This window comes from Macaca mulatta, chromosome 12, assembly GCF_049350105.2.
Source record: "Macaca mulatta isolate MMU2019108-1 chromosome 12, T2T-MMU8v2.0, whole genome shotgun sequence".
In the NCBI taxonomy this organism is placed as follows: domain Eukaryota; kingdom Metazoa; phylum Chordata; class Mammalia; order Primates; family Cercopithecidae; genus Macaca; species Macaca mulatta.
The window spans coordinates 78,117,728-78,143,149 of NC_133417.1; the positions used below are offsets into that span (position 1 = coordinate 78,117,728).

The 25,422-nt window shown below is 40.9% G+C and overlaps 1 protein-coding gene across 5 annotated transcripts in view; it reads left to right on the forward strand.

Moving 5' to 3' along the window:
- Positions 1-25,422, forward strand: part of MAP3K20 (mitogen-activated protein kinase kinase kinase 20) — a 194,255-nt gene that overhangs the window by 141,091 nt on the left and 27,742 nt on the right. For 3 of the 5 annotated variants that reach the window (XM_001086798.5, XM_015110384.3, XM_015110385.3), the window contains 6 exons: positions 889-1,024; positions 13,806-13,850; positions 16,322-16,352; positions 16,450-16,589; positions 22,732-22,794; positions 23,776-23,868. In XM_001086798.5, the coding sequence (XP_001086798.4) occupies positions 889-1,024; positions 13,806-13,850; positions 16,322-16,352; positions 16,450-16,589; positions 22,732-22,794; positions 23,776-23,868 (508 nt within the window). Of the gene's footprint in view, positions 1-888; positions 1,025-5,263; positions 11,265-13,805; positions 13,851-16,321; positions 16,353-16,449; positions 16,590-22,731; positions 22,795-23,775; positions 23,869-25,422 lie in introns of those variants that run through there. The other 2 variants (XM_077957210.1, XM_077957211.1) reach the window with 2 other exon arrangements.

Genomic DNA, 25,422 nt, shown 5'->3' on the forward strand with positions numbered 1-25,422 from the left:
CAGTTCCACTTTCTGTGAAGGACAAATTTCTGTAACATAGCATGTGGTTCCAAGTGGTGAGGTTGGTTGGCCTATAGACGCTAAGGGAGATAACTTCCTTTAAAAATGATGAGAATTAAAAGGAACCTTAGAGTTCATCTGGCCCAGGGTTTTCTACATTTGCCTGATTGTAAAAATTACTCGGGTCTTTTATAAAATAATGAAAATTCCAGGGTCCCACCCAGGCCTACTGACTCATGAGCTCTAAGGAAGGGTCCTAGAAATCCATGTTTTGTTGGGTTCTGGTGTGTGGTTTTTTAAAAAACAAGTTGCCTATGTAAGTCTAAGGATCAGGCAGGTAGGGGAACCCTAATGTTCTATAACCACCACCCCTTACAACCAAGGAAACTGAGTCAGGTTAGTCAATTGATTGCTTGGGTTACTCAGCCAATGAGTAGCCTAAAGTGTCATCTCAACCACTTACTGATGGTGTGTTAACACCTAACTTGAATATCATTTTCCCACCTATACTATGAGATTAATACCTGTTTCTTGGGACTGTTATGGGAATAAGATGAGATCATGGATAACAGCACTTACAAACTGTAAAGAGCTAGATAAATGTAAGCATTTACTAAATGGTTGTACCAGGACACCCGCTCCATTGCTTATGCTGCACCCCAGTGGCTCTTCAACGCCTTGTTGAAATATTTTGAGCTTATATTTTCAAGCTAGAAACTACCTCTTGATATTTAAGGACATGAAAGATTCCTTCTCCTCCGGCAGCTTCCTGGTTGATTTTAAAGCACCGGCATTTGTCTTTTACTTTGATTAGCATTCTGATGGACCCACTAAGCGCTTGATGTCTCTTAAGTAAAGTTGAGACTTACACCAGCTATCCCTGTGCAGGTGCGAAATTGAGGCAACTCTTGAAAGGCTAAAGAAACTAGAGCGTGATCTCAGCTTTAAGGAGCAGGAGCTTAAAGAACGAGAAAGACGTTTAAAGATGTGGGAGCAAAAGCTGACAGAGCAGTCCAACACCCCGGTGAGTACCCTCCCCCTTCGCCGTCTTTCCACATGCTGCTTGTAGGCTGCGCGGCTGAGCATGGCAGCATGGCACCTCTTCCCCTGCCTCCCGCTGCCCCTCCTCATTTCCTGCCTCGCGCCTGTGTATCAAAGGGCCGGCGTGTGGACTCAAGCGGCGTTCATACCTAATTTCAATTAATAAAATGCCAGAGATTTAAAAGAAAAGCTTATCCTATTTCTGGCTCCTTCCTTAAGAACTGTTATTCTGTCAGTGTGTTTGTATATTAGAATTACAATAATAAAATCCGATGTATTTTCACACCATCTGCTCAATCTCAGAACATGCACCTCGGTGCTGATTAACTCCTTCTAGTCGCTCAGTTAATAACTGTAACTCCAGCAGCTCACTGACTAACAGAGTCTTTGATGTGTCAGAACTTAACCATGTTTTCCTTCTAAAATGGAGCTAACCATGATGACATGCAAATGAGAAGCATTAATATTTCGTACTCAATTTAGTGTTATGATCAGGGGCAGCAAAATATTGGAAAAAGATTCTCTCTGGACAAGCTTTCAGTATTTATTACACCTAGGCAGTATCTTGTTTTCTCCCAAGTCTTGTATTTAGAGGAATATAAAAATTCTTTTTAAGCATTTCACTGGTTATACAGTAACCTTGAGCTTACATGCTAATATGATATTATTAAAGTCTAATCAAATTTCAGCATTCTTTCCTATTTTAAATGGCATAACATTTTCAGGAATTAAGTATACATTTATAATTGTTTTTTCCCAGGGTTTTTAATGGGCAATATTTGTTCAATTAAAATTACCCAAGTAATAGTAGATTAAAAGTAAACATATATTTTAAATTCATTTTTGATAGTTGCTATGGTGATTATGCCAAAAAATACTGGAATGCCGTTCATTTTGTGGTCTTCAAAAAGCTTTCCTGTTTTTAAAAGTCTTAATCTTCATTAAGCAGCCAGTGCCCAATTGGAAAGTATTTTCCAATGTCTAAGGAATAAAATAGTCTGTCTCCTTCCCAACTTGTGTGGAGAAGCAACGTGATATCCAAACAAGGAAAATACAATGAAGCTAAATGTTTACTATCAGATTCAATTTGGAAAAAAAGGACTTTGGTTCTCCAGGGAATTCCAAAATGAACCAAATTGCTATCCATAACACTACCATGGAACATTTTTAAAGTGCCACTTTTATCTGTGAATTTGACTTGGCTGGTGAGAAAACGATGAGGGAAGTTTCCTGTTCTGGCTGACGTGGTGTCAGCAGGCAGCCTCTGAGAGCCTCGCTCTAGGGATCTGCACCGGAGCAGTGCTTCTCCCAGAGCTCATGAGGGACAGGAGCAAAAATGTGACCTTGTCCCTAGAGCACAGCTTCTGAAGTCTGCAAGGTTTTGTTTTGTTTTAAAATGCATTGAAATCTAAAGCCGTAAAAGCGTTGCATGGCTTGACTCTTTCTAAATGTAGTATTGTAAGAAAAAACTTGAGCCATTCACATATGCTTCAGAACCTTTCTTTAGTTTATTGGCATCAGTTTTGCTAAGAAACGGGCTGCCTTGCACATAATTATTGCTCTTAGTAACATAGTTTCATAATAAATAATAAAACGCTCTGCAGTAAAGCTCTGTGTGCTCGGTAGGTTGCCTGCTTGAGTTTTTAACCCCATGAAACTTTCTGTGAAGGAACTGCTCTGGGGACCACCATCTAACAATGGACAGCCTGTAGCACAATCTCAATGAGATTTTCTTCTTTTTTTCCTTATGGGAGATAAGTTTTCTTTCTTTACAGTACTTGCTTTTAATGTCTCTTCTGCTTAGAGCTGGTATTTCTGAAGGAAAGAAAGTTTATGTTCAGATATTTTGTAAGTAGATATTTTCTTTTGTCCTCACATCAGTTTCTGTTTAGCTTTAACTGAGATTTCTTAGAGAAAGATGAAATAAACCTTTTAAAAAGGAAGTGGCTGGAGGTTTAGACTTCCTGTATGTGGCCTTATCTTAATTATGTAAGTTTAACATTTATATAACTTCATAAAAAATTGTATCATTCGATTAATTTCAAGGGCACTATTTTCTTTCCTAAAACTAAAACATTAGTTAAGGATATTTGGGGAGATTAATCCTTTATGCATAAATATGGATAATGTTTATTTTCTAATTATAGTTGAAGCTTGATGTAAGCATTTTATTTATTTTAAGAATACAAGCTAAGGCCGGGCGCGGTGGCTCAAGCCTGTAATCCCAGCACTTTGGGAGGCCGAGGCGGGCGGATCACGAGGTCAGGAGATCGAGACCATCCTGGCTAACCCGGTGAAACCCCATCTCTACTAAAAATACAAAAAAAGAAATTAGCCGGGCATGGTGGCGGGCGCCTGTAGTCCCAGCTACTCCGGAGGCTGAGGCAGGAGAATGGCGTGAACCCGGGAGGCGGAGCTTGCAGTGAGCCGAGATCGCGCCACTGCACTCCAGTCTGGGCGACAGAGCGAGACTCTGTCTCAAAAAAAAAAAAAAAAAAAAAGAATACAAGCTTATCTGAGAAACATTTATAGAGATCTTTAGAGTCAAACCTAATATGAGGAATGACCCTCAAAATAATACAATGAGCCACAAAGAGTTCCTGAGAATATCTTACAATTGAAAACAAATTTCAGAAGCTGAGAAGTTTGACTGCCAGGGAAATAACATCCTGTTTCCAGTGTTTAAGGATCTAAATCAATTATTTTCTTCCATATAATGGATACTTTTCAGTTGAATGATATGAAATTAAAGTTATTGAACTAACGACTCCAGGAGGGTTTTTCCCAAAAGAGCGAGCTACTTTTTAAAAACTCAGCTCCAACTTCAGTTTAAAAATTAGGAAATTAAGGCCGGGCACGGTGGCTCATGCCTGTAATCCCAACACTTTGGGAGGCTGAGGCAGGTGGATCACGAGGTCACACGTTCGAGACCAACCTGGACAACATAGTGAAACCCTGTCTCCACTAAAAATACAAAAAATTAGCTGGGTGTGGTGGCGGGCGCCTGTAATCCCAGCAACTCGGGAGGCTGAGGCAGGAGAATTGCTTGAACCTGGAAGGCGGAGCTTGCAGTGAGCCAGGATAGTGCCACTGCACTCCAGCCCGGGAAAAAGTGCGAGACTCTGTCTCAAAAAAACAAAAAAAATTAGGAAATTGATCCTGAATATTAGGTACCAGAATATAGAGGTCATCCCAGTATATTATTTGTACATTATTTATCATAAATGTATCCATATTGAAACTATGCCAAAAACATAAGCCTTGATTTGCTTGTTTCTCAAAAGAAGAGGCAGTAACATTTTTCATATCCTAACAGTTTTACCCCTGAAATGGATATGCCCAAACATTTATGGGAATAAGTTGGCTGTTCAAAATAATTACATAAAGTAGAAGATAAATGTCTGTGACCACTGTGAGCGGTGACATCTTAAGAAAAAAGTTCTGTCGAAAGAGGAAAACTTGAATATTAGAGCATATTAGAACAATCTAAATTAACACTGTTTTCCTCCTTTCTTCCCAGTTTTCATGTGTTTACATACTTACGTCTAACTTAAATGTGAGAGACAGCATCTAGAATTTGTTCACAAGTGAATTATTTGATAATTTGAATCAATAGTATTACAGCAGTTCTGGCTACAATAAATAAATAAGTGGAAGCAAGTGAATTCTAGACTAAATTTTAGTGTATATTCAGAGCACTAATCCAGATAAAAAGGTAGTCAACAACCCACATTTCCCTAGAACTGTATTGACTGCTGAACTGTTTTTTGTGCTTCCTCTGAGCTTATCTTTTGGGTATAAAGTTTCTTAATTTTTCATTTGAGAATGAATCTCTGCTTAATTTCTTTTGTAAAAAATATAATGGTTAACTAAATGTTTTCTTGTGAAAGTGAAATTGGGAAAAGTTAAGATAAATCCTAAAAACTATTTGGTTTTAAGCAAAATGAGGGCTTAAAACTTGCAACTTCTTTTCCATTTGAAATTTGGCTTGCTGTGGTGCTTTGCAAACTTTTGGTTGTGATTTATCCTGTCAGTCATTATGGCAAATATGCTTGAGCCAAATCTGCCATTAAATACATTCTCACATAATTCCCTACATTCATTTATTTCACTAATCATTTACCTCCTGTGTAGTGCCAACTAATTTTGTGGTATCTATTTTCCTGATTTAAATTGGTCCTAATTTCTCTTTTTACTTCTGTCCTTTCTTCCCTTTTGATAGCTTCTCTTGCCTCTTGCTGCAAGAATGTCTGAGGAGTCTTACTTTGAATCTAAAACAGAGGAGTCAAACAGTGCAGAGATGTCATGTCAGATCACAGCAACAAGTAACGGGGAGGGCCATGGCATGAACCCAAGTCTGCAGGCCATGATGCTGATGGGCTTTGGGGATATCTTCTCAATGAACAAAGCAGGAGCTGTGATGCATTCTGGGATGCAGATAAACATGCAAGCCAAGCAGAATTCTTCCAAAACCACATCTAAGAGAAGGGGGAAGAAAGTCAACATGGCTCTGGGGTTCAGTGATTTTGACTTGTCAGAAGGTGACGATGATGATGATGATGACGGTGAGGAGGAGGATAATGACATGGATAATAGTGAATGAAAGCAGAAAGCAAAGTAATAAAATTAAAAACGTTTGGAAAACACAAAAGTAATTTGTTTATCTCAGTCTGTACAAAAACAAGTAAGGAGGCAGAAAACCAAGCACTGCATTTTAGGCCAATCACATTTACATGACCGTAATTTCTTATCAATTCTACTTTTGATTTATTTTTGCTTACAGAAAAATGGGGGGAGAATTAAGCCAAAGAAGTATATTTATGAATCAGCAAATGTGGTGCCTGATTATAGAAATTTGTAATTCTATATACAATATAGGACTTTTAAAGTAATGACATTCTGGCTTTTTCTTTTTTAATGAGTACCTTTTAGTTTGTATTTTACTTTATTTCCTTTATTCAAATCGTTTTTAAAAACGTACATATTGAACAAGCACTCTTAACTCCTAATTGTTCTTTGACACATAGTATTCTGTGACTTACTTTTTTTTTCTTATAGCAGTACACTATAATATCAGAAATGGTTGGCCTGAGCAACATAGTAAGACCTCATCTCTACTAATAATTAAAAAATTAGCTGGCATGGTAACACACACCTGTAGTCCCAGATACTTGGGAGGACAAGGCAGGAAGATTGCTTGAGACCTAGCCATCAGTCAGGGCTGCAGTGAGTCATGATGGCACCTAGCCTGGGCAAGAGAACAAGACCCTGTCTCAAAAACCAAAAGAAAGAAAGAAAGAATTGATAGTACAAAATCCAACAACAAAAATACTGAGATGAAAGAAGGTTATAACAAAATGCTCTTCAGAAATACCTAAACGCTGAGAATTTTTAGTACTAAATAGCACAGCTGCTCAAAGTAAAGCCTGAGCAGTGTTCTCAGTAGTGTATTTGAAGGAAAAATACTCTGATTTGAAACCAACAGCTGCAAACTTTCATACCACTGCTGGCCATGGAAGTTTCTTAACAACACACTGTCATTTAAGGCTGTGCTTGTGCTTTATACAAAGAGAAAGACGTGGTCTTAAGGGGATGCTTCCAGGGGGTTAATTCATGCCTCTCCTGGATTTTCCAGCAAGTGGTGTATGCGTGGTCGTTTGTTTTTTAGAGGGGCATAATAATCCTGGATTCTAAACATATGCTCAGCTATTTTAAAGAAGAAATTAAATATTATGAAAGAAATAGTAAAGATAAGTTATCCTCACTTAGGCAAAAACATAAGTCCTTTCCATATCAAGTTTAGCCTACCAGAGTTGTTTTTTGTTTTAACCCTGCTTAATAATGTTGGTGTTTTAGAAGTAGATACAGGCAGTGCTCTGAAAACCTGGCTAGCCAGGGATATTCTCAGAATTTTATCACCTATTTGTCAAAGCTTGTTTAAATTATAAAACACTTTTAATTATATATATTAAGAGGCAAAAGAACTAAGATTTGTTTCAATCTAAATTAGAAAGGAGTGTCATTATTTGACTATTAAACCAAAACATTTTTGGTTGTTCTTTTTATGGAAGTTTTAAGAAACGACATCATCATAGATATGACCTAATAGTATTTCTAACTATATTTGATCATTAAAAGCCTCTTAGAATTTGAAGCGTGACATGTTTCTAATACCCCTTGAGAGCTGAAAAATACCGCATAATGATCAGTATGCTGTGCCAGCTTCATTTGGGGAGAAATAACTAATAGAATGTTCTGGGTGTGAGGTGTACAGCAGCCTAGGTGGCATAGTGATGAAGAAAGAGATCAGAGTCGGACTGTCACTCAGAATCCTGGGCCCAGTTGCTTGACAACCTTGGGCAAATTATTTAATCTCTGTGTGTCTGTTTGCTGATCTTCCACATGGGAATAGTAATAGTACCTACTTGAAAGGATCATTGTGCGGATGAAAAGAAATAATATATGTAAAGCACTTAACACAGCACCAGGCTCATGGAAAGTGGCTAGTTAATGTTAGCTACTATGAATGGTGCCAGTGAAGACACTGAAAAATAAGTGATTTCAGTAACCTTCCGGAAAACTATCAGTTTCAAATAATATTTTCTCTGTAGTATGAGATGAAATTAAAAGTGGATAGCTTTCAGGAAAGATAGAGAGAACATTCTTAGAATGTAAGCTAAATAGATTTCTTCTGTTGCTCTTTGAAAACTATGAGCCCTGGCCAGGTTAACCTGGTCTGAGGTGAGACTAAACGCAGAAAGAGCAGACAAAGCTTTCCCTAAAAGATGGATTCCCCCACATACTCATGCTACTAGTTTCTCTGTCTATTCACACACGTATACAAATACAGGAACACAGCCTGTCTGTGCTCAGACATAGAGAAGTACTACCTGACTTGAGTCAATGCACCCAAGCAGAAAAGCTTGGAGTAGAGTAGAAGGGAGGGCTTGGAACTCCTGTCTTTCCGGCATGCCCTGGGCTGCAGTGGTCAGCCACCTGAGGAGAGAGCCAATAGCATGGGGTTTACAAGGCAAAGATATAGTCATTCATTCAACACATATTCATTGAGCTCCTTCTCTGTGCCAGACACTGTTCTGGATGATAGCTAGGTGAAAATCTTTGCACTCACAGAGCTTACATGCCAGTGAGTAAAGATTGATGATAAATAAAGCAAATGCATCACATGTTCACATTTGATAAGTATACGCCAAAAAATGAAGCCGGGAAGGAGGATAAGGCCCATGGGTGAATGCTGAGGTTTTTAAAGTATGATCAGGAAAGGTGCCACTGATAATGTAACATTTGAGCAAGGCTGAAAAAGGCAAGGGGATCTCTGGGGCTAACTTCGGGATCTCTGCACTTTATGTAAGAATGTAAACCTCGCTTCTCATTTAAGAATGAGCAGCAATACATTTAGAACATATGAACTGAATGAAATGGATTTTTTTTCTTAATAAATCCATATGATTATACATAAAGTTCTGTTGCATTAATAAAAGCAGCCAAATAGGGCCAAAGAGAAAAATAACAGGACTCTATACTGGACCTAACTTTATCATTAATTAGGTAATATTTTCCTCATTTCTTTACTGCTGCTATTTTCCTCACCAGTATTCCAGAGATGGTTACAGGTCAATACTCTACCACCAAGAACCTGCAAGGATTTCGAATACAGCAGAATTGGCCTCGGTGAAGAGCTTAAAATTGTTCTCGTAGAACCGGACTATTGATCATTACCACGTGACATTGGCTCTATTACTTTCTGTTCCAAATCAATGTCCTTCTAGTGGTTTGAACATGTTAAAACATCCCTGAAATCTCAATCATATAATCAGAATTTTATAGTGTTCTCACTCTATCTGTAAAGATCATTTGGAAGACTTTAGACTCTATTAATTTTTAAAAGGAATGTTTATTAGCCATATGCAGAATTTCTAATGATGATATTAATTATACAGCTTCTAATTCACTTTTCAGACCAGTTTTTGAAATGGCCATTATCAGTATTGGATTTAGTTCTAATTACTTGATTTACAAAAATGTACATTTAGAAAGAAAAGGGTTAAAAGAAACAGAAACGTAAAAATTCAAAATGAGAATTAAATCTCTCAATTGTTGTAGTAATTATCAGGGACATGCAACTGAAAATGTCTCACCTTTCATCTTTTTTTCTTAATTCATAAAGTTATCTTGTAGAATTTGATGAGACCCTCCTAGTCATTCTCAACTGGGGTACTGCTGTCACCTAATGGTGTTTGAGAGTGTTGGGGCTAGGGCACATTTTTGGTTGTCACAGCAACTGGGATGGCATTTGGTGCCCAGTGCCAGGAATAGTAACATTGTGAATGCCAGGGACAGTTTGCTTCGTAAAGTCTTCCATCCAAAAGGGGCTGGGCGCCGTGGCTCACACTTATAATCCCAGCACTTTGGGAGGCCGAGGTGGGCAGATCACCTGAGGTCAGGGGTTCAAGACAAGCCTGGCCAACATGGTAAAACCCTGTTGCGACTAAAAATACAAAAATTAGCTGGGTGTGGTGGCACATGCCTGTAACCCCAGCTACTAGGGAGGCTGAGGCAGGAGAATCACTTGAACCGGGAGGCAGAGGTTGCAGTGAGCTGAGATCGCACCACTATACTCCAGCCTGGATGACAGAGTGAGACTTCATCTCAAAATAAATAAATAAATAAATAAAACCCAGTAGCATTGTCCCTTCCCCACTGACAAACTTATCAAATCCAGAAGCTTTAGAGTTTCGTGTCTAATTATTTTTCTCCTAAACGAAATCACCCAAGTCAAAAAAAAAATGTATTTTTAGAATTACAGCAACGTACAACCTGAATTTTGTGAGTTTCGTGGCTTTATCTTAAAGCAGCATTTCCCTACGGGGAAATGGTTTCTTTCTCCTTAGGAATGCTGGTGGCAACTTGATGAAACAGCCAAATCCACCGGGGCAGGTCACTCTCCCATTACACTGATTCCACAATAAATAGAAGAAAAAAAAAATCTCATTGAGGTAGCTGCAATTCTACAGGCTAACTTAAAGCCTCCTTTTTCTACCCATCATTTTTGAAAGCAAAATTACATTTGACTATTTTACATAACCAGTGAAAAGGAGTTGAAAGCATATAGCTCACTGTTTTTGATGCTCTGGAAATGTTGAGGGTGGGTTTTTAACCAGTGATTTTTAACATACAGTGAATTTGTTAGACTTTTAAACACTAGCTAGGGTAGTCAAACTTGATCCCCATTAAAAATCAAGGAATTGGGGGTGGGGGAGTGTTTAGGAGTGATCCAGAGTGACTTCTCCCAGAATTACTGTGCATATAACTTTATTTTTCAGTTTTCATTTGAATGGTAAGAGTTTTATGAAAGACGGTTTTAAAACTTATTCTGAGTTAAATATTAATACTTAAAAAATTTTATTGTACTAGACTTATTGCAGCCTTTTGAAAGTAGCAGAGTTTCATCATACCACATATATAATAGAGCATACATTTTCTATAATCAGGCACCTTTTGCTGCTTTTGAGTAAGACTGTTTTCCTGTTTAGGTGTTAAGCATTGCCAGACATACAAATCTATTCTCTTCTCTCGATTGTAGCGTAGCCTGACAGCTCTAGATACAGCATTTCTCTGATGAAAAATGAGTGTCTATCAGGACATCTAGAAGACTAGCCATGTTTTCTCAGACTCCACCTTTGTTTGCACTCTGTTGCCTGTGAGGAGTTTCCTGGCATGTGATTATTTACTCCAAACTAGAGTTCCAAGCACCTACATTAACTATTTTATATTGTGTGCAGAATAGTATATCTATTAATGTCAGAAATGATACACTGCACATACTGCTTTTGCACTCTTAAAATTTTTGTACTAAATAATAGAAAATATTTATATTCTTTGAGTGTGAGCTTTGAATAGATGGCATTATCACTTTATTGTTTTTTTAACAAAAACTTTTTCTCAATTATTCTGTTGCAATGTTATTCTGAGCAAGTCCTATGCCAAATATCTTGTATAATGTTTGTATGGAAGATTAAATTTTACTCTTGTGTGGTAAGACTATTCAGTTACTGATTTTATAGTTGGAATTTGATATTCCAGCACAAAGTCCACAGTGTATTCAGAAATCCAAGTTGGTGTCATACATTTCATTTTGATGTGAACTTTGCTTTGCTTTCCTTTGTTCTAAGACTCCATTTTGCAATAAACGTTTTGACAGTAAATCCCTTTGTTATGTGTTGCTGTGTATATAAGATCCCCGTTAGATTGGATTCCCAACGTCCTTTGAAGGAATTGTTGCCACACGCATGGACTCAAGTGTTAGCTTTTCTCTCCTAAAGTCAGTGGGAGTGTAAATAATAAATTTGTAAAGTGATGAGACAGTCATGGGGTGGATTTTTTTTATTCCCCAAAGAAAGAAAGGCTTAGAACTCATCTTACAGCAGATACACTGATATGTTAACAAGGTACAGAAAACATAAAGGAAATGGTAAGCCACTCTGTGGCTGGAGATCATTAACTCTTATCCCCTGTCTTGCCAAATTCAAACCGTCATGAAGCAATGCCTGGCTCCAGCCTTCCTCTCACTGATCTTTGCAAGCATTGTGCAAAGAATCCTGCTGGAGTGAGCATCCAGCTGAATGAAGCCAGCGCCTTTCCCTATGCATCGTATTGGAGAACCATCCTCAGTGTGCAACCAACCCCCTCTCCTTTTGACATTAAAACCAAAGATTCTGGTTGTGATTAGTTATTTCATTTACAACTTCTATTCTATTCAAAAAATACTTATTTCTCAATTTTGTTTAGCACAACATTTGGGAATTTTATAAAAATAACACTACACATCCCCTCCCCCCATCCCAGTTTCTATGAAAGTGAGCCATGATGCAGGAAAATATTTCTGTAACTCAGACTGTTGTTTCTTGAACGAACCAAAAAAGTTCCATATTTCACATTTGCTTCTGTGATGGGAGAAGGGAATGGCATGATTCTGCAGCTGTGTCCAGCTGCCCTGTGAAGAGACAAAATTGTCATATATTTTCTTTGATCCAGTTCAGCTTTAGATTCTGTTCCTCAAGTCTTTCTCCTTTCCCCATTATGAAAGCAGGTGACTGTGTGTGATGATTCCTACCCACCTCAAGTGTTTCCGAGAGGGCAGAAGCAACCCTGGAGGGAAGGGAGGCACATGCAGGTAGCAGAGTATACTCAGAACAGGATTGATTTCAGTGTATACTTTATGTCCTGGCAACTTGTCTATAAATACGGAAACCCTGCACATTCATGTCCATTTCAGTAGTGGGTTTTTCCGCTTGCCTCCCCACTCTGTCTGCCTCATTTCCCTTTTTTCCTCCAACATGAACTCATTGCCTTCCATTCCCATCCTTCCCTCCTGTACCTCCCTCTCCTGCCATGCCAGGTTTTGCCTTGTTGCTTCTCTTTACCCGGAATCACCTCTCTTCTTGCGTTGCAGGACCCAGCTCAAGCCGTGCTGCCCTCCATTCTCCCATCTTCTTTTACGAACCCCTTTGTGAATACATCTGTCTATGGTATACCCATAGACATTGAACTCTATACTAGAGAACTTAGCATTGCAGTAAATGCACCCTTTAATTTTATTCATTCTTTAAAATGACTCAACAAAAATTCACCAGATATTGTATGCCAGGCCCTCTGTTAGGCATTAAGTAAACCAAGATTCACATGGCCTTGGAGTCCCCCAGGTATAATTTATACCTGTATTAGCCCCAGTTAAATTAAAAGCTCCTTGAAAGCAGGGGCTGTGCCTTTTCTAGCAGAATTTTGAGCATGTGGGTACAAAATACCTGTAAGTTAGAAAGGTTAACTCACTTACCCTCTGATTTTTATACTAACAGTAAAAGCAACCAAACTCAACTTCTTTTTTTGAAACTCACAAGAAAATATTATTTGTAACAGAAGATGAGTGATGCTTTGCCATATTATGTCATGAGCAATTCATTTTGGGGGGTCAAGTTAGGCTAGTTAAAGCTAATAGGTGTACCAAACTCTAATTTGACCTATAGGACACACAGACTTCTAAAAATTATATAAGCATTTATTATTTAGATGGCCATGGGGCATATATTGAAGAGAGTAAGTAGCTCTTTGGCTCTGAAAATGGTGCAGGCTGAAGTCCTCTGGAGATATCTTCGTTTGCACTTGTGAACCTCACAGGGCGGTATTTTAATCTGTTTTAGTTAGAGCAACTCTACAGCCTGGGTTTCTTAGGACCATACCAATTTCCCATGTCCTTCTTCATCCATGGGTGCTAACATCTGGTTTTTAAAATATTGTGCAAATGAGATCTTTAAACACTTAGAAATTCCTCTTGAGAATAGGCATAATACATCATCTGGTTACTAAGTGGTTGCTTTGGAATTTTCATTGTTAATCCAATAGTCCTCATGTTGGCTGAGAACTCTGAGGAAGACTCTGGGTCTCTGAGAAAATGTCAGAAATGTCTTGACTGCTGAGGCCTTATTGTGGGATGTAAAAACCAGGTACCAACAGAGGAATATGAAACAGCTCCCAAAGTACATGAATTGTTACTGAGAGATTGGTGAACATTACTGGAGCACTGAGAACTGCCTCTTAAGGTCAGGAAAACTGTTTTCCATTCAACCCAACCTGCAGGAGGAACCAAGCCAGAGCAGCAGCTGAGAGCTAAAACAGTGAGACAAGAGGATGAACCAAAAAGACAATGATAATATTACCTTTTTTTCGTTTCATGCATATTTCCCATGCAGCTGCTGCCTTCCTTTGAGATTGGTGCATGGACAGAAGACGATGTGGTAAGCTCTTTGTATTCATGCCTTATTTGACTTGGGCAGGTATTTCATAAATTTATCCCTAAGTTTTTAGGTAAAGAGATTGGGCCTTAGGAAAGTCTAACTAGGAGAAGTTGACAAATTCTTTTTTTTTTTTGAGACAGAGTCTTGCTCTGTCGCCCGGGCTGGAGTGCAGTGGTACAGTCTCAGCTCACTGCAACCTCCACCTCCTGAGGTTCAAGCGATTCTCCTGCCTCAGCCTCCTGAGTAGCTAAGACTATAGGTGCCCACTAGCATGCCTGGCTAATTTCTGTATTTTTAGTAGAGACGGGGTTTCACCATGTTGGTCAGGCTGGTCTCAAACTCCTGACCTCAAGTGATCTGCCCGCCTCGCCACCCAAAGTGCTGGGATTACAGGTGTGAGCCACTGCACCTGGCCTTTTTTCTGTTTTTAATGCAATAATGATTGAAAATAAGGCCTCAAGAGTAAAGCAAGTATCTGCAACTCTTCTAAGTGGGTTCTACCTTCCTATTTGCTCTGAAAGTATTCCAGAATACAATAACAAATACCAATGAGGAAATTAAAGTGGCAGCTCGGGAAAACAAATGAACATACTTAAGAAAAAAGTGATCTTAAATCTTTTTAAAAGAACAGGGATGGCCTTGAGCCGTGGTAGAGGAGGATCTGGTCAAGGCAGTGCTGGACTGAACTGAACTGGGACACCACTGAACTGGCTTTCCTTCTACCTCAGGCCTGTTTGAAAACGAGGCATCATATTTGCCAGCCTCACTCTGGCCTCCCATGCGGGAATAGACACAAGCACGCCCAGACATTCCCGATAGCTTTAGCCAGATAAGCTCTATGTTTTTGAGAGGCTGCACTCAGACTATTGAAATCCAAAGGAAGTCCTGCACTCTGCATTCTTGATAGAAACCCTGAGAAACAATCCAACTTAGTCTGTTACATCACCATATCTATTTTCTTAGGGACAAAACAGGTAAGAAAATTCCTGATAAGAAAACTCGGGGACTAGGCTGGGCGAGGTAGCCTGTAATCCCAGCACTTTGGGAGGCTGAGGCAGAAGGATCACTTGAGGTCAGGAGTTCAAGACCAGCCTGGCCAACATGGTGAAACCCCATCTCTTCTAAAAATACAAAAATGAGCCAGGTGTGGTGGCGCATGCCTATAATCCCAGCTACTTGGGAAGCCGAGGCAAGACAATCACTTGAACACGGAAGGTGGAGGTTGCAGTGAGCCAAGATCGCACCACTGCACTCCAGCCTGGGCAACAGAGCAAGGCTCCATCTCAAAAAAAAAAAAAATTGTTTTAAGTTCTATAAAACTCAGGGACTTATGCCTATCCAGGTCTATTTAACAAGCTCAGGGTATCGCTAAATTAAAATGAAAAAAACAAAAGATGTAATGTGAGCCTTAGTGGGTTTGGGCTCCAGCCCAGGGAACAGACCAGGTGCCACGAAGTACAGACTAGCTACTGGAAACTCCTCAAAAGATCTGTTTACCTAGCTCAAACTGGTTTTGGGCCCAGGCATTTCCCTCTCTGCCCTTTGTATTCTTTTGAAGTGCACCTGCTTTCAACATTAGCTAACCTCTTTGGCTTCCATAGGGTAAGGAAACTTGGCACCAGTTGCCACTATTTCTTCCCATTCACTGAGCCCCAGTGAGCCTCACTTTCCTGCCAGCCTTGCTTAACAAGGAAAGAGGACTCAGGGTCTCCTTTATTCACAAGCCTGGATGTAATCTCTTTATCCCTTGCTGCAAAGTTTCCCTCTCATTTGAAAAGAATTTTTTAAAAAGCACTGAGTTCTAACAGCTATTTTTAGTCTTTGCTCTGAGGTTGAGTGGTTTCCAGGCCACTTAAATAAAATTCCAGAGTTGAGGACTCCCCCAGAGAATCAGAGGGACTGAGTCTGCCCTCCCATCCTTCTCCCCTCACCAAGGTACTGTGAGAGGCCACCAATAAACCCAGGCCGTGTGATATACAGGGACTAAGGGTCACTGGGTCCAGTCTCCTCATTCTACATAGGAAGCTCCATACTTTGACTTGGCCGGGGCCACGTGGCTACTTCACAACCTGGCCTAGAACAGAAGATTCTTTCCGTCCACTGCTGTGTGGTCCGTAGAACTCATAGAATTCCTGAGTAAACCGGTGCCCCTCAGCAATCCAGGGGGCCACTGGCACATAAATGGAAGAATCACTATAAGTAAGAACCCTCTTGAAAGGATTTAAAAATATCTCCCAAAGAAGGAGGAAACCAATGGTCTTTTAACTGTCCAAGACCCCCGAAGAGAGGGATATCTCCCATTTGAAAGCTTGAGGTTTTAAAACTACAAAGAGAAAGTCTTCTATTTTACCTCTGTGGTTGAGCCAGGAATTAAAGCTATTTTGATCTATTGAAAACTCTATGTTTACTGTGAAGACCGGCCACTGACCATGTGTGAATCTTCAAAACCATATGTGTCCTCTCTTTCACAGTATTGTTGGGTTCAGCAGCTCGTCAGAAAAGGCAAGTGGAATAAGTTACCTTCTTAATTCATGGAGTTAACTTTGTTTTGGATGTGATTTCATCTAATTTTATACTGCTTTCTAATCACTTCCTTCAGGTGACTCTTCAGCAGAGATGAGCGTATATGCAAGCTTGTTCAAAGAAAACAACATTACAGGGAAGCGGCTACTGCTGCTGGAGGAAGAAGACCTGAAAGACATGGGCATTGTCTCCAAGGGGCATATCATTCACTTCAAGGTACCTCAGAAAGGGAGAACATTCCATCAGCAAATCTTTTTTTTTTTTTTTTTTTTTTGAGACAGAGTCTTGCTCTGTTGCCCAGGCTGGAGTGCAAAGGCGTGATCTCGGCTCACTGCACCCTCCACCTCCTGGGTTCAAGTGATTCTCCTGCCTCAGCCTCCCAAGTGGCTGGGTTTATGGAAGCGTGCCACCACACCCAGCTAATTTTTGTATTTTTAGTAGAGACGGGGTTTCACCATGTTTTCCAGGCTAGTCTCGAGCTCCTGACTTCAAATGATCCATCCACCTCAGCCTCCCAAAGTGCTGGGATTACAGGCGTGAGCCACCATGCCTGACCTCCATCAACAGATCTTTACTGAGCACCTACTATGCAGCAGATCAAACATTAGGGGCTGCAGATGGAAACGGTGCTATGCCAGTCATTACTGTGCTGAAATGCTTACATCAGTTGATAATCAGTGGCCGCCCCCAAGCACCCCTATTCCTTCCTCATAATCCAACAGCATAAAGATGCATACGTGGTATAGTAGGAGTCACAGGGAGATACCTGAATATCACCTCCCGTCCTCAGGAAGTCTCTAATCTGGTGGAGAAAACAGATACTGCTTATGAGATAATGGTAAAAGACAGCTGTAAAAAATACCACAAAGGCAGCGTGGTGCCTGGAAAACAGCCATCCACCCGGAACAGCAGGAAGTGACTCAGTTTAATTCTAGAGACAAAAGTCCATCAGGAATCCCTAAGGACCCCGGAATTTCTGCATGGCCAGAGGGAAACGTAAGCCAATGCAGTAACCTAAAGGCATTTGTAATTTTTGTCATTATGACCTGGAACAGACGCCACCTTGTATGTGTTTTAATCCCCACTTAGGAAATTCTACCATTTCCCCCAAAACTTAAGTGTTAAGTAGTTTCAAAGCTAAACCTCTGTGTTTGCTGTGGTGGTCGTGGTCATGGTTTTTTGTTTGTTTGTTTTTGTTTTTTCAGCTTAGCAACTTAAACTGAATAACAATTGCTGGCATTGTGTGGTCATTGTGATTAATCTTATTTCAAGAGACATCTTAGAATAAAATCAAGTTTGCTCCTCAAACCCGCACCCCCATTCCAGTGTGGGTAGATGGACGAGTATGTATAGGTTAGAAAGAAGAGACACAGAATAAAGGAGAAAATTTAGAAAAAGCAGCCTCCTGTCCAAATCCACACCTTCACAAAGGCTCTACCAGCATGCCAACTACTCCCTATCTCAGAGCTACCCACACTGACCTTTCTAGAGAAATCCCCATTAAGACCCAAAGAGAGCCCATTCATTTCATTCTGTGGACCCTAGGTCCAGGAAGAAACATCCTTACAGACTCTCAGCACCCTTTGCATAACAGCTTAGCACTCACCCACCAGAGAACATCTCCACAACAGAAAGAGGACCTTGCTGTCTTCTCCCTCCTAGAAGAAGGGCAGGAAAACCCATGCATAGCGTATTTCTCGAAGACTGGCAAAGAATGTAATCCCAGCCTTGGGGTGTGGGCAAGTCCATCCTAAAAGCTATGCTGGCTTAGGTGGGCCACAGTAGGAAAAAGTATTTTCTGCAGTACAGAGATGTTTCAGAGCTCCAAAAAAGAAATTTTGTAAATCTTGTCCTATTTGGCAGATACCAAATAAGATGCTCCCACCTCCCCTTCCCACCTGCCATCTTTGAAAAGGACCAGTATTTCTTTTTGTTTGTTTGTTTGTTTGTTTGTTTTGAGATGGAGTCTCGCTCTGTCCCCCAGGCTGGAGTGCAGTGGCTCGATCTCCGCTCACTGCAAGCTCCGCCTCCCGGGTTCACGTCATTCTCCTGCCTCAGCCTCCCGAGTAGCTGGAACTATAGGCGCCCGCCACCGCGCCCGGCTAATTTTTTGTATTTTTTAATAGAGACGGGGTTTCACCGTGGTCTCAATCTCCTGACCTTGTGATCCGCCCGCCTCGGCCTCCCAAAGTGCTGGGATTACAGGCGTGAGCCACCGCACCCGGCTAAGGACCAGTATTTCTTAAGGATCAGTTCAGAAGATGGGGTGGTGAGCTGGGATACCTCACCAGATGCCCTCAGTGATATACATCTTTCCAAGGGTGGCCCTGGATAAACCTAAGTACCCCTTTCATGCCGAGAGGTATCATTTAGGCAAGCAAAGTCCAGACTTATTGTTTATTGTTCAGCAAATTCAGTGAATGGCTACTAATTGTGAGACTGGGCCTATGAAGAGTCAAAGAAACCTGTGGTTAAGGAATGCATACAGCATCTCCTTGGCAATTGGGAGGAAAGGAGCGATTCATTACCCAGACTTGGGAGAGGCCATGGTGGGAGATGGAAAGGGAAAACTTCACAGAGTGGGTAGCCCTTGAGCCGGATCTTGGAGGAATGACAGATTTTGGAATGTAGACCAGGAAAGGAAAGAACATTAATCTAGACAGAGAGAACAAAGAGTTAAGAGAAATGGAAGAGAATGTGGAGGAACAGAAAAGATGAGTCCCGATCTGAGTAGCTTAAACAGCTGTCTACAGAACACGAGTGATGAGTAGAATGCATGGAACCTGAAGTGGAAAGAAGGTGGGGCCAGATCCTGGACAGCTTACAACTTCAGGCTGGGGGGAAAAGCTGGAATATGACCAGCTGTCGGGAGTATTGAGAATGGACATGTTTGCACTTTGCTTCTGGAAGTTTTAAAATGGATTAAAAAGGCAAGGCTGGGTTTTGAAAAAACAGGAGGGTATAAATGTAGACAATAATAAGCACTGCAGTGTAACAAAAATGCGCATGGAGAGAAGAGGAAGATGCCACAGGTAAGAGGGCTGTTCTCAGGCTCAAGAAGGAAAGTACAATGAAGTACTGATTGATGTGGGCAGACTGGCTGGGGCCGCTGTCGCAGGCAGTAATATAATTTACCAAGACAGTCATAGGTAAAGAAAGGCAGATTTCTTACACAAAGTATGAAGATGTGTTGCAAGGGTGCAATGGGCACCTCAGCAGAGAAGGGGCTGTCTGCCAAGAGGCAGGGGCTTGAGGGAAGTTTTATGAGATCATACTGGAGGGGCTACATGCAGATAGGGTGTGCAGACAAGGTCATGCTGCTGGGGTTACTTGCAGAATGAGGTATTTGGGAACAGGTGTTGTGATTGTGTGTGATTAGCCGTCTCTCAGAACAATTGTTATCCCCCACCTGGGACCCCCTCCTTGTTGTAGCTTACTTAACTTATTAGGACTCCACACTGATATGTGCCGCAGCATAGATGAGCCTTGAACATGATGCTAAATGAAAGAAGCCAGACACAAAAGTCACATATTGTATGAGACATCTTGAATAGGTGAATCCATAGACAGAAAGCGATCAGTGATTGCCAGCTGCTGGGGGGAGGAGGCAATGGTTATTGACTGCCTAATGGGAGTAGAGTCCCCTTTGGGGATGATGAAAATGTTTTGGAACTAGATAGAGGTACTGGTTAATTTTATGGCATGTGAATTTCACCTCATTAAAAAGTAATAATAAAACAAAGGACAGCACAGCCACCTCTACACCCTGCTCAAGAGTAGTCTTCTTCCAGCTAGGAAGCTTTCTGTCTTTGGCAGAAAGGATGTATTTGGCCAGGAAGGTGAAGAGGAAGGCAGGAATGTGTGTCCACAAAGTAGGAAATGAGGAGATAATGCTGTTACAAAAGCCAAAGGTTGGAAAAGCTTTAAGATAGAATCAGTGGTCAAAAGGGTCTAAGGGCCAGGCACTGTGGCTCATGCCTGTAATCCCAGCACTTTGGGGGATCAAGGTGGGCAACTCACTTGAGCCCAGAAGTTCAAGACCAGACTGGGCAACATGGCAAAATCTTGCCTCTGCAAAAAATGCAAAAATTAGCCAGGCATGTGGTGCACGCCTGTGGTGGTCCCAGTTACTTGGGAGGTTGAGGTGGGAGGATTGCTTGAGTCCAAGAGGTTGAGGCTGCCATGAACCGTGATTACACCACTGCACTACAGCCTGGGCAATAGAGTGAGACCCTATCTCAAAAAAAAAGGTAGGGACAGGGGTCTGAGCCTGCAGAGAAGCCAAGGAACATGCAGAGAGAAAAAGCCCTATTGGAAGCAGCCACTTAAAAGTAAAAACAAAAACTATTTGACCCACTAAGAGTGGGGTCAGTGTGATGTCCTCTTTTTATGACATCTGCAGAGGGTCTGCCCAGAGCTCCAAATGAAGGAGTAGCCTGCATCTGTTGGGGGACCTAACACTGCCCTCAAACTCCTGAGTGCGTCTGCATGAGCTTCCAAAGACAATCATTCACAGAAGGGCAGTCTCCAAAGTGTGGAATGCGGACCCTCCCGCTTACTGCCAAGGCTGGAGCTATATGTAAGAATGGCTGCCCAGTAGGGGCTCAGCCAACAGGTGACCTCTAAACTCAGCCAGAGCGTGGGGATTTCCAACAAGTTTATATGAGAGGGAAAGATAAAGGGAAAGGGTTGTGTGCACTTACTCTAGGAGGGCCCTGCATAGACTCTCAGGGCAATCAAGATAAGTAATGCTCCAAGCTGGGCCTTTGGGGATGAGTATATCCACACTGGAGGAGTCCTCCGGGTCCCTGTCTCAAGTGTTTCTCACACACAGCCTGATGGTAAGAATGTATCCTTTATTCTTTGCGCTTTCACTGAGGAAGGCACAATTGTTGTGTACTTTCTCCAAGAGTCTCTCAGTCCTTAAATGGAATGGTAGGTGATCAAACTGGACAGTGGAGTAGTATATCCATCCATTCTTTTTTTTTTTTTTTTTTTTTTTTTTTTTTTAGCTGGAGTCTTACTCTGCTGTGCAGGCTGAAGTGCAATGGTGCAATCTTGGCTCACTGCAACCTCCACCTCCCGGTTTCAAGCGATTCTCCTGCCTCAGCCTCCTGAGTAGGTGGAATTATAGGCGCGGACTACCACACCTGGCTAATTTTTGTATTTTTAGTAGAGATGGGGCTTCACCATGTTGGTCAGGCTGGTCTCGAACCTCTGACCTCATGATCCGCCCACCTCAGCGTCCCAAAGTGCTGGGATTACAGATGTGAGCCACCACACCCAGCCCCGACCCATTCTTTTGCTGTGTGTTTGTCCCTCCCTTTAAGCCTGACCATGGCTCCCTTCTTCTCTGAGCCTGCAAGCCCTCGTGTGAAGGAGCTGAGTGTAAGAAGTAGGATTGAACACCCAATACGTGTTCATTACATTGTCAGCTGTCAACAGTTTTTATTTTGCTTTAAAATAAAATGCATCTAATTTTCTCAGGTTGGTACTTTTTTACTCTCTCCGCAATCAGTTCTTAGAAAATCTGAACTGTGCCTGCTGAGTATCCAAAACATCATCATAAATTGTCTTCCTTTCCTTTCAGATTTCTTTGTGTTTCATTGGCAGAGGTGATGTTGGACACATATCCATAGAAATGTTCTTATAATGCAATCAACCTTTTAGTGAGATTCTAGCCTTCCTGAAAGTCTGGTGTTATACTCATGTGCTATGTTGCTTTTCTCACCGTTACTCAGAGTGGCACCTGCATTCTGTACCCTAGAACATCCACTTCTCAGTACTATACTCTGCCGGTGTTTGAAAAATGGTTTTATTTATTGCTTAGTCTGAGGTTCAACATCTTTAAAATGTCTTCCTTTTCTTGGCCTCATCCCTGTAATCCCAGTACTTTGAGAGGTCAAGGCAGGAGGCCAGGATTTCAAGACCAGCCCGGGCAACAGAGTAAGACCCCATCTCTACAAAAAATAAAATAAAATAAATTAGCTGGTGTGGTGCTGTATGCCTGAGTCCCAGCCACTTGGGAGGCTGAGATGGAAGAATCTCTTGAGCTCAGGGGTTCAAGGCTGCAGTGAGTTATGATAGTGTTACTGCACTCCAGCCTGCATGGTAGAATGAGACCCGGTCTCCAAAAGAAAAAATAATTTTTAAAAATTTCTGGTCCTTTAAATAATTACAAACCACCTACACTGCTTTGGACAATGAGATTTATTCTCAATAGACGTTGGATATTAATGCCCCCAAGATATTTTATGAACTAGGTAAATAAGGAATGTTTTTGTTTGTACCCAATGATTTTAATCTTCTCTTGGTATTGTTGGATCATTAATAAAGTCGTATGATTTTTTTTTAACAGTCAGCCATTGAGAAATTAACCCATGATTACATAAACTTGTTTCACTTCCCACCGCTAATTAAGGTAAGTGAGGTTTTTCTTACGGACACTAATGCTACCTTTATTGACACATGCACCTGCTGCATCCACACCTAAATTTGCCAATGTCGGAAATGGTTGTTTGAAGTGAAATTTCATCACATCTGTCTAACAAAAGGCCCTTTGAAGCAAGGGATGTGTATAAATTGAACACCCTTGTTCCCCACAAGTTGAAATATTAACAATTTGTTCATGATAAGAACAACACACCTCACTTTAGTGGCTAGGAGTTCTAAGTGCCAACATTGTAGGTGAGGTCCTGTGGCCTCCCACCTGGGCCTGGATACTTTTCAACATGTAAGTCACTGAGAGAATTCATACCCTGGAGCGCTCAATCATCACTTTCATAGGGGATGGGAGGTTTACTGTTTGAATAACATATTAGTATACTTAACATTTTGAATCTACTCTAAAGGAATATGGCATAATTTGTTTAAAATCAGCAAATACTTGCAATTCATATACAGAACTTTACTTATTCACTAACAGCTATAGTTTTTCATCTCTAAGCCCTCAAAGATTTGTTTTGTTCCTCTGCTTCATCCTCCATCCACATTTGCGTCCTCCATCCACTGCGTAATTCCTCTTCAGGAATAGCTTGTAAATGCCCTATGTGTTGTGAACCTCTCAAGCTGAAATCTCACAATGCATCTCGAGGTGCTAAGTGCATTTCTAGGGTAAAATTGCACAATGCAAGATGCATTGTGATAAATGTGAGACAGTGACATTCAATTTGAACTGCATGAAATAAATCATTTGGCAAAGTTCTAAAAGGCATAATATGTCATTTCTCTTGCTTGATGTAATTATCATTTGTAGCTTAATCCAAAATAACCAAAAGTTAATGGATTAGAATAGGAAAAAAAAAAAAAAAAAAAAAAAAAAACTAGTGCTAAGCTATCATCTTCTTTACATGAGAAGTAAAGACAACATCTAGGATAATTGGTGCTTGGTTTCCTGTTTTAGGACTCAGGAGGTGAACCGGAAGAAAATGAGGAAAAATTAGTGAACCTGGAACTGGTTTTTGGTTTTCACTTGAAACCAGGAACTGGCCCACAGGTAAATCACATTTTAAATCCTTTGGATAAATCTCAATCGAATTACTCTTTTTTCTCTTCTGTAACTCCATGGTTTTATACACCCCCTACCAGCTGGTAACTGGATTCTGAGTAAATTTATAGACTTTATAAAATAGAATTTAGCTGAAAGGCTGCCAGCTGCCTCTGTAATCCAGTCTAGGAATCTTACTTTCTCAGTCAGCTGAAGACGCCCATGTGAGGCCACCCAAACATCAGGATAATTCACAGTAAAGCATGGACAGGGAAGGGGGGCGTGGATACCAGACTGTGTATACCGCTCATGCCGCAGCTTCCTGATTCCTGTTTCGTAAGAGAAAGCAGCCTTATAATACCGAGAATAAAAACTAAGAATGGAACTGCAGGCCATGTGGAGACACAAATTATCTGCTCTAAATAGGGTGGCAGGGCATTTGAGCAAAACTTCTTCAATCAGCCTTTCAGTTTATGTCATTTTGAAAGTCTGGAAAAATTATTTGGCCTAGGTAGCCTACGAATTAGAATTACAGTAGGTTTCTGTTACTTTCGATGATCATAAATAGCTAATGATAATAATGATAACTTCTGTTAGCTGACCACTTATTGTGTACCAGGCAAACAGTACTGAAGTGTGAAAACTACTTTCCCTTATTTTGCGAATGAGGAAACTGAGGCTCAGACAGGTTAAATAACTTACATGGCTAGCAAATAGCAGAATAAAGATTTGAATGCAGGTTGCTCTGGTCCCAGAACCCAAGCTCTTATGGAAGCCTTCCCTTCAGGGAAGCCAAGGGACCTTATAAATGCACCTCACAAGCTGTGTGAGCCTACCGATTGCTGTGGTAGGCTCAGCTGGCCCTGGCCTTTCCTCAGTGAAACCGTGCTTGCTCCAGGCCATTCCTGGGAACCAGTGCCTGGGAATGACTGGAAATTGTTGTGAGGGGTTGAGTTTTTCCTGGGTCTTCAAAAGATGCTATTTCTAATAATCCAGTTAAAAATGGGCAAAATATCTTCATAGGGATTTCTCAAAAGAAGACATACAAATGGCCAACAGGTATATGGAAAATGGCTCAATGTCAGTAATTATCAGGGAAATGCAAATCAAAACCACAGTGAGATGTCATCTCACCCCACTTAGAATGGCTTATATCCAAAAGACAGGCAATAATGAATGCTGGTGAGGATGTGGAGAAAGGAGAACCTTCGTACAAGGTGGGAATGTAAATGATCCAGCAATCCCACTGCTAGGTATATAACCAAAAGAGCGGAAATCAATATATTGAGGAGATATCTGTACTCCTGTTTACTGCAGCACTGTGCACAATATCCAACATTTGGAAGCAAACCTAAGCGCTTATCAACAGATGAATAGATAAAGAAAATGGAGTACATATACACAGTGGCATACTGTTCAGCCATAAAATAGAATGAAACCTTATCATTTGCAACAACATGGGTGGAACTGGAGGATCTTATGTTAAGTGAAATAAGCCAGTCACAGAAAGACGGGAGCTAAAAATTAAGACACTTGAACTCATGGAGATAGTAGAATGATGAT